Source organism: Rutidosis leptorrhynchoides, chromosome 4 (assembly GCF_046630445.1).
Source record: "Rutidosis leptorrhynchoides isolate AG116_Rl617_1_P2 chromosome 4, CSIRO_AGI_Rlap_v1, whole genome shotgun sequence".
NCBI lineage: Eukaryota > Viridiplantae > Streptophyta > Magnoliopsida > Asterales > Asteraceae > Rutidosis > Rutidosis leptorrhynchoides.
In genome coordinates, this window is record NC_092336.1 from 406,809,779 (window position 1) to 406,819,876 (window position 10,098).

General features: G+C 32.5%; 1 protein-coding gene across 2 annotated transcripts; it reads right to left on the bottom strand.

The window, feature by feature from the left end:
• Positions 1-2,152: 2,152 nt before the first annotated feature.
• Positions 2,153-8,671, bottom strand: LOC139844126 (mediator of RNA polymerase II transcription subunit 7a). 2 transcript variants are annotated; one of them, XM_071834338.1, is made up of 6 exons: positions 8,581-8,671; positions 6,165-6,308; positions 5,386-5,455; positions 5,064-5,230; positions 4,903-4,940; positions 2,153-2,469 (listed from the first exon to the last, which is right to left on the bottom strand). In XM_071834338.1, exons 2-6 carry the CDS (start codon positions 6,297-6,299, stop codon positions 2,409-2,411), a joined length of 471 nt encoding a protein of 156 aa, XP_071690439.1. In that variant the 5' UTR covers positions 6,300-6,308; positions 8,581-8,671; the 3' UTR covers positions 2,153-2,408. The 2 variants fall into 2 exon arrangements, with proteins under 2 accessions (XP_071690439.1, XP_071690438.1); XM_071834337.1 differs by having other exon boundaries at positions 4,903-4,976.
• Positions 8,672-10,098: the final 1,427 nt, after the last annotated feature.

Consider the following 10,098-nt stretch of genomic DNA (forward strand, 5'->3'; position numbering starts at 1 on the left):
TTGAGAGAATAATATCGAGACCATTTAAACCACTTAGAGACGTGACATACTGGTCCAATTCAACTTGGGCAATTAAGGACAATCCAACACGACTGATCCGACATAGGGGTAGGAGACGGAAATGACGGATCCATAACGAGATGGATGAAATTCACAACACATCGAGAGCCCCATCAAGGTGTGGTGTTTGCAGACAAGAAGGTCATAGCAGGAATTCTTGTCCTAATAGATTTGGTTAAGTTTGTTGTACTTCATTTGTTGTAATATATTTGAATGAAATTTAATGTATTAATTACTCGTCTTAAGTTTGTTATGTTAATTGATTTGTGTTAAATTATTAACTAACTACACACATATTATTGAAAAATACAATACATATTAAGGTAAGCAGTTAGGTGAGAGATGATTAAACACAACCACTACAAATCTATTACAACTAACTTAAATTTATTAAAGGTCTAGGTGCGTAATAGTATTCACCATCATATCATATAGCCTATCGAATTCAAGTGCGTCTTCAAAAATTCCAGGAAAAAAAGACAAACAACTCAATTTTTCTGAACGTTTACACGCTTTCTCTACTAATGTATAGCATTCTTCATCTAAGTTCATTTGTTCGGGTTCATCGATTCCTTGTTTGTAATAGTATATGTCGATTAAATATGGATTTTCTGGTAAGTTTTCTCGAATGAACTCTTTCAACTTCTCCACATCGAAGACACGAACATGTACATTATCAAACGTACTTTTATGCCCTCCTGTGAATTTTGTATCATCATTCCATACAGATTGACAACTGTGATATACGTCAATTGAAACGTACTTCCGATCCATGATAGGTGTGTGTTTATGCAACAATCAACATGCACTTTTATAACCATAACTCTCCAAAAACCGAGGCCAGTTTCAGACATGTCAGAAAAAAGCAATAAACCGTCCTTTAGAATGTCAGTTTTATTAAACATTCACCAACAGATATATGACACGTAAGACAACCACATCCTGAGGATCTATCATAAACATTGATATTGTCCGCTTTTACACAAACTGACTAATAATTATTATACAAAATAGGATTATTTTACATAACTTAAAATATTAAAAAATAATTATATTACATAATTTATAATCCTAAAAAAATTAAAAAAATATTACACAAACGGTTTCTTAGTCAGCATCCGTATAATAACGTCCATCAGTATCGTTAAAAGGCCCGCGGGTAAAAAAACTTCACCTATACCCGTGACCCGCGGATACCCATGACCCGCGGGTAAACCCGCGGGTAATAATAATATACAACGTCGTTAAATTTTTTTATAAAGGTTAGATAATTTTATCAATTATAAACCATATGTACAAGCTACATGTGTAAAATTACGTGAAAATCAAGTTTTTTACTTATGTGCAATATTATAATTTTAATATTATTGCATTACAAGTCAAATCACTTTTAAATTTGATAATTGTATCTATAAACTCGCGGGTAAATTAAAAAAAGTCTCATGAATTAGCGGATCGGGTAGTATGTACCCGCTACCCGCGACAGGTAGTATGTACCCGCGACCCGTCGGCGGGTATAATTTGTTACCCTGTCTGCGGGTAGGATTTAATGATTTTACCCGCCCATCACGGATCGGGTATCCGCGGGTTACGGGTTTTTTTTCGCCCGCGGTTCTCGAGTTTTTTTAGGAAGATAAATGAAATGATAATTTTAATGTAATTTTTCTACCAATATTTCTTTCCATTCAACATAAAATGTTCTCAATTCATCTAATATTCTTTTTTCTTGTGACATGATTTAGAATAGTTTAATAATAGCTTGAACCAAGAGAAAGATGAGAGAAAATGAGGAGAGATTTATTGTTATTTAGATAAATATTATATCTTAAATATATATTAAATATAATCAATCAAATGCTAAATGAAAATTGCATTACTTCCTTTAAAGTTTTGAACAAAACTATGATCACTGTAATCACAATTGTACCATATTCATTTTATCCATGGATTATTATGATCAATTAGCTAACTTTAGTCATCGCGTGTTGTTTGCCAATTTTTCATTCTGTGACACTGATGTTTAATCACTACACGGCATGAATCAGATAAGCAACCATATTTAAAAAAAAAAAAAAAAAAAAAAAAAAAAAAAAAAAAAAAAAAACCGGAACCTTATTTCCTATCTGTCTTATCATATGTAACCAAATATCACTCAAATTACAATAATGGTTTAGTTAGGTAATATTTTACCAACTAAAAAACGATAAGCAGTTCTGCTACAACTAGTACGAAAATATAAGCACCAATAAATCGCCACCACTGGTATTTCACAAAGCTTTTCCAAGAACAACAATTGATCGTCTCCAACGGTTTAATTAATTTGGTATCACGTATCGACATGCACTTGTTTATTGTCCATCCAATGTCCCAAGTGCCTCCTTGAGAAGTCTCTGTGCTTCTTCCCTCCTCCTAATAACCAAACAAACAAAGTATTAGGCTACATACAATATAACCCCCCCTCTCATAACTTATTTATCGGGACGATGCAATTTACACAATTCTTGCGTCCTGTGAAATGTGTTTGACAACCATATATTAACAAGATTGAACATCAAGGTATATTGAGGTCGGTGGTGACCTGACTTTCCATAAGGGGGTTAGAGGTTCGACCCCATGAGCTGCAATTAGAATATGTAAATAGAATATGGATTGACCCAACTCAATTGTATAGTGGGCTGTCCATTAGGGTTAATTAGGTTTTAGGATTCATTGTACATTATAAATAGTTGATTAATAATATCATAACCTACGGGGTTCTCTATTATTCAATTATAGTTACCCGCCCATTTCATGGGCCTCAGAGGTCTCGGACGTCTTGCATTCGAGCCTCGCCCGAAGGGGCTTTACCACACGCAACGCACGAATGGATTTTCCGTGGCCTCCTTAGGGGCGGTAGGACTGTAATGTTCGTCCCAAGAAATGATCAGGTGGGTGGGTTCCAACATTGCGTTTGAACCCCCGTCAATGACTCCTAACTGCCGTTCAAAATTACATATAATAACAAGATTCAACTATATAATCCTTATTGAGCATAAATCAAGACATTTGATTGATAATCAAACCCCCTTATATGAGAAAGAAATTTGTTAACGATTACTGATGTAAAACCGCAAGAGCGTATCCAAAATATTGGTACTAGGATGCTACAGGCTGTATCTAAAAGTAAGACTTGTTGTCATGGTCGATAATCAGGTTTTAAATGCCCCTTCGATAAGTCAAATCATGATCTCTGTTTTTGTATAATTCAATCTTTAGTGTTTTATGTATGTGTCATTTATAACATAAAATAAATGGTAGTATACTAAAGTATATTCTAGGTTAGTTAAGTATCAACATACTGATCTGTGGAGGCTTTAGTTTGGCGTCTCTAGTTTGCATTTGTGATAATTAGTATTTTGGCATAAGCATATTCGAGTATGAGAAACGATCATCTTTTACTAGTGCTTACGTCGTGATAGAGAGCATGGGAAAGATCACTGAAACTACGGAAGTAGTGGTGGCATTGTCGCAGATAGAGAATTTTAAAGAGTGCCAGTTGGTTGACTTTTCTAGGTCAAAAAGAGAAGGCAAAGACTATTGGCTGTGATAAAATAGAAGGTGATGTGGGGAAGGCATTTTTAGAGATGATGTATTATGGTATCCTAAATATTAGGATACCTAATAGCCCATAGATAATTAATGTCGAGTAGTATAGAAAATAGACGAGAAACATCGGGTCTCTTTGACCTCATGAGATCAAAATGGCCAAAAGGGTACATATTGGTAATGGACATATAGTCAGTGTTGTAAATCTCCTAATTTCTCCCCGACATCTCGTTTTTGGAATTAGTCAACGAGGTCAAACTTGGTCAAAGCCACAATTAATCCGATTTTCTCGGCCATTCCTTGAATTCTCTCATAAAATCTAGTAATTTCTCGGGTTTTCTCACTCGTTTTTTGGATTTTTTTTGTAAAATCTCATAAAAGTATATATAAATTTACAAATATCTATAGATATATTTATATTTATATTTAAAAAAAACTGAAAAGTCAACATAAGTCAACGTCCGAGATCTCCCCGAGAAATTTCCGAGATGCCGAGATCTCCCCGAGATCCGAGTTCTCCAACCTTGGACATAGTAAGGCTTCAAGGTATGGATTGAAAAGTACTCTTGGAAATTGTGACGTGGTAAACAAGTGTGAATTCTCTCATAAGCCAAATGGATAGAAAATGAGGTAGTTGAAGTATTTGTAAATCCTGTGCAGTTTGACTTTATTAAGTCAAACTGTACATGAAAAAGTGGTTATGATAGACCGAGTCGGGCACTTGGGTATTTTATTTGAATCAAAAACAAAATGAGAGATTGCATGATAGCTGTCAAGGAATTTTGAAGCAACGTGTGAAGACTATTTTGTTTATCAAGAGGCAGAAGATAGTAATTATTGTCGGAGGCATTGTTTGGAAAATAACATATAGGCCTACTTAGTAGACCTAATGGGGGCCTACAAATGTAATACTTACATGTGTCAAATTCAACTAATAAGATTAAGATTATGAGAAAAAACCTGTATCAACCAACGAACACATTAGACCTATATAGCATTACTAACATTTTGTGAAGGTTCTTAGATTCACGGTAAACTTTTTGATATAGTTATGCATAGTTTTTGGTCATTGAATGGGTTGTAATCACTTGTGATATTCCTTAAAAATTCCCCTTTGGGTATGCCCAAAGGCCAAAGTATTAGTAAATACCTTACAGTTATTTATTATTTTTCCCCTTCAACCAAAAGAAAAAAAAATTCAACACCATTTCAAAAAAAATTTAAAAATGTACTAGTCTAAGTAATTAAAAATGGTACCTTTTAATATCCTCTACAGCTTGCTTTCGTCTTTGTATCTGAAGTTCGAGTATGTGAATGAGTGTTGCCCTGGCCTGATAAAAATATGTTTGTAGATGTTTGGGCGGGTCTTGACATTATGACAAATTGTGGAAATCTAAACTATTAGAAAGGATTTGTACCTGATGTGGACGTAATGAATTGAGAAGGTGATGTAGATTCTTGAATATGAGAGAAATGTCTTCCACTCTTCTTGCATATTGTGATGGCCGCTCTATTAACACATCAGCTAGCTCTAAAATGTGCAATTGGAGTTCCCTATTCAGTGATCGCAATTCCTTCTTGAAATCTAGAAATATTTGTAGGTAACGTTAGTTTGCGCATCAGTGACAACTATAACGCAATTAAAAGGGGATTTTAACAATTGGGTATTTATCAGAAAATGTTGCTAATTCTGCATGCGAAGTGTGAGAAAGATGAAAAGGAAAGGAGAGAATCAAATACCAAGATTTGGTCCTTTTGGGTACAATTGACGAACACCCTGATCTTCTAAACTCGGCAATATATCATCCGTCTACAAAACAATTAATCAATAATGGACCAATTATTAATACATAAAGGAGGTGACAGAAAGCAACAGTTATGAGGCAGTTAAGCATGACAACATAAAACATATCACAATCGTGGTTACCGAAATTCAGAAACAAATCTATTTAACCCACTAACAGAAATAATCTGCATATTTATTTGATATTTTTGCCTTATGCAATTAGATATCCATAGTTCAAATACTAAATTGTAAAAGAATCTTATATTATCTTATCATATATGCGAAATAAATACTGAAAAAAAATAATCTTCAAGTAACCACTCTCCCATTGAAATTTTCCTGGGTCTACTCTTCAGCTCTCATTGTAGATATAATCTTCTGTATAAGAACATTAATGTAAAGGCCTGGTGGATTTTACTAAACTAGACTAAAAATAGCTTACGTCTAGCTGAAACATTTGAACCTATAAGCAACTGCATAACGATTGATTTTGAAACCAGCAACTCAAAGAGCTTTAATATAGAAAATTTTGGCTATGGCCCATAGAAATATTGTAATGACACTTCAGAAAACAATTAAATGAAAATACATAAGCATCGAATGTTAACGTGTTAAATTATTCACAAACAGCAGATGCCTATGTGATTAAATCATAATATATGAAACTAAATCATTTAAACAGGTACGCAAGTGTATTATTAGAAAAATAAAATAAAATAAAATAAGAACTTACAGTATAATTGGCACCATAAAGAAGGTAGGTCCCTTCAATAGGAGGGGGAGGTTCTGGAGCAGAGCTTGGGTCTTGTTCATAATCCTTGTACAGCCTGTAAAATGGTGGAGGAGGTGGATACGTAGCAGTTGCCATTTACGATACCTTTTCATAAAACACCAACACCAATCAAAAATTATAATACGTAGATACATAAAAAAAAAAAAAAAAAAAAAAAAAAAAAAAAAAAAAAAAAAAACCCTAATAGTCTTAATTCATCTATCTGCTTGGACTATCAAGAAAAAAACACCATTTTTATAGCATTAGCCATAAAATTCAACCTCGGGGTCAAAATGTTCAAACATCAATTCACTACACAATGAAAAAAGACTGCTGAAAGTTAGAAACTAATTAGAAAAGATTCTTAATAAACTCAACAAATATAAGACAGTTTCCTGGTAATCACTAATGTATGATCGTGAAACAACGTGTTCATGATAATAATCATACATGTGTAAAAAAAAGATTACAAACGTTGAGTATATTTTGATAAAAGTAAAAGGTTGCAAATAACTGGTATCTCACATATGTTTTAAGAAAAATAATCATATGAGTTGCACTTGCATAGTCCACAACAGTCAACAAATAAACAGAAGACGTTTAATCATCAGAATGGTGTAAATAGTGAACCATTAGGAGAGAAAAAATTACGGGTTGTTTACCTTTATCCTCATTAAGTCATGTTATCCATATAGATGGATATATGGATATAGATGACTGTATCAAATAATCTAACACTAACAAAATGGTGTTTACTTTTTTTACTGAATGAAATACCTTAATGAACCAATTTATAGTTTTACCCCTAACTTAAATTATTTATAGTTATCATCAATTTTTATGAAAGTATTAAAATCATACTCTGTAATTGTAGAAATGGATTACAATGTTTCGTATTCCTACTAAAACACAGAAAAGATCATCAAACACAACGAAGTATCGAACCAAACTTTACAGCTAAACTTTGAAATATTACAAATTTATATAGAACACCTACTCCTATTGTTAATTCAAGCCCTAGTTATGTTTGCAAACCTTACATTCAATTCAGTATTTTTTTTTTTTTTTTTTACACACAATAATAAAAAGAATCAAACTCAATACAACATAAAACCTAGATTCTACTTAAATTGCAAAAAATCATATCATCAAACCTGAGATGCAATACATTCAATTCACACGAAAGCACCAAACCTAATTCTTAATTTAACACCAAAATATAATATTGAAATCATAAAAAGTTATAATCATCAAACCAGTGAAATAATTGGTGTTTGGTGGTGTAATCGCCGGCTTAGAACGCTGAACAACTGAAACTCAACGATCTCGTTATCAGTAACGGACCTCGAATGCTGAACACTCGATTCGATCCAATCTTTTTTCTCCTTTCTGGAATCAACGATAATAGATCGTTTTTTGATCTAGTTGAAATCATCAGCGTCGTAATCATCGGTGCTTGGTGGTGTAATAATCGGTGTTTTATTTTTGGGAAAGAAAGAAGGAAAAAGAAAAAGAGATATGAGAGGGGTAGTAAAGAAAATGAAGCGGCTGTAGCCTGTATGTGGACTAGATGGCTTTTGTGAATGACCCATAATCCCTCCAGTAAGATGAGATTAATAAACAAGTTGCAAAGTAAACACTCAAATTTATTTTCCGAATAATCTTTTCATCAAATTAATTCCATTAAGTCATAAATAAACATCCCCTTAGTTAGCAACTAGTTAGAATTTCTTCCCCAATTTCTCCTAGTAAGCATCCATTAAATGGTACAAACTCAATATATCTAAAAGCAATTTGAAGCCTCCAATTCCTTTAATTGGTGGTAAAAAAACTGCCATTTCATTACATTTCTAAGCTAACTGATAATTTGGAATCAGAGCAGGGCATGTAATTGGAGCTAACCTTTAACTGGTGAATTGGTGATAACTATAAACTACACTGAACAAGGTGATGGATGGAAATTTAAAACAAATTGTAATGCGGTTGTTTCAATCACCAATTTCTAATTTTTAGCACTGCAGAGATGAATAAGACTAAAAAAGAATGCTAAAGCTTCTTCCTTTCTACCTTATTCGTTGATGAAGCAAGCACAACTAACATAAGTACATAACTAATATTCTCATAACAGCATATTTGGCAAATTAACAGAAAATAATTCAACTTCAGGGCCGGAAATGGGCATGGGCCGCATGGGAGAACGCCCAGGGAAGCAAGCTACGAGGGGCACAATTTCTAGGGTTTCAAACTTCAAATTGCTTAAAATAATTCGGGTTTTTAATTTATTTAGAACAAACAATTGATGTTTTATTTATTAAGATTAAAGCAAAATATGTTTAATCAAGATTAATTTTGAAATTATAACGAAAAAAGAACGAACCTCGATTTTGTCCTTTAATGGAAGATGTTGCAGAGGGTGAGATGAAAAAGACGACCCATTTTCTTTTATTTGATCAAACTTTTGATCACTACCCTCGTATATATTACAAAGGTACGATTTAACCCTTATACTTTACTGTAAGTTATCTTATTTGTTCGGAATTTTAGTTACGACAATAATAATAATCTTTACTTCTTTCTTTATCTTTATCTTTACTCATTAAATCAAAGACATAATTAACTAAGGAGTTAAGGCACTTTTAACGACTACAAACCATTTACTCGATTTTTTTTTTTTTTTTTTTTTTGTCAATCCCCAAATGATCCCTATTAGGGATCCTGTTCTGATCCAAAATCTATAAATGTATCGACTGATCCCCATCAGGGATCTCAAACGATCCCCATTAGGGATTCAGTCAAAGTAGATGCTTTAGCCAAATTTTGCACCTTGACCCATTTCATTCCCAACTCATTTTGACACCATCACAAAACAACGCAACATGAGCCACTTCATTTACATCCAAACTGTAGTGATCCGAACTTTTCCATGTTTATATATATTAATTGAGATTGATATTTACATGATTAAATGTTTCCAACATGTTAAGTAATTAAACTTGTTAAGACTTGATTAATTGAAATATGTTTCATATAGACAATTGACCACCCAAGTTGACCGGTGATTCACGAACGTTAAAACTTGTAAAAACTATATGATGACATATATATGGATATATATATATAGTTAACATGATTTTATTATAAGTATGTATCTCATTAGGTATTTTAACAATGAGTTATATATATAAAAATGAGACTATTAATTTAAAAAACTCGAAAACGATATATATATAACGATTATCGTTATAACAACGTCTTACTAGGTACATATGAATCATATTAAGATATTGATACACTTGTTTAATTATGTTAAATGATAAGTAAATATATTATTAAGTGTATTAACAATGAAATACATATGTAAAAATAAGACTACTAACTTAATGATTTCGAAACGAGACATATATGTAACGATTATCGTTGTAACGACATTTAACTGTATATATATCATACTAAGATATATTATATATCATAATATCATGATAATATAACAATTTAACATCTCATTTGTTATAATAAACAATGGGTTAATAACATTCAACAAGATCGTTAACCTAAAGGTTTCAAAACAACACTTACATGTAACGACTAACGATGACTTAACGACTCAGTTAAAATGTATATACATGTAGTTTTTTAATATGTATTCATACAATTTTGAAAGACTTCAAGACACTTATCAAAATACTTCTACTTAAAAAAAATGCTTACAATTACATCCTCGTTCAGTTTCATCAACAATTCTACTCGTATGCACCCGTATTCGTACTCGTACAATACACAGCTTTTAGATGTATGTACTATTGGTATATACACTCCAATGATCAGCTCTTAGCAGCCCATGTGAGTCACCTAACACATGTGGGAACCATCATTTGGCAACTAGCATGAAATATCT

Excerpts from the sequence above, each read along its gene's own strand:
- LOC139844126 (XM_071834337.1), bottom strand. The coding sequence starts at position 6,299 with ATGGCAACTGCTACGTATCCACCTCCTCCACCATTTTACAGGCTGTAC. Across the intron at positions 5,231-5,385 it reads CCCAAAAGGACCAAATCTTG|ATTTCAAGAAGGAATTGCGA; the intron begins GTATTTGATTCT and ends AAATATTTCTAG. Across the intron at positions 2,470-4,902 it reads GCTGTAGAGGATATTAAAAG|GAGGAGGGAAGAAGCACAGA; the intron begins GTACCATTTTTA and ends TTTGGTTATTAG.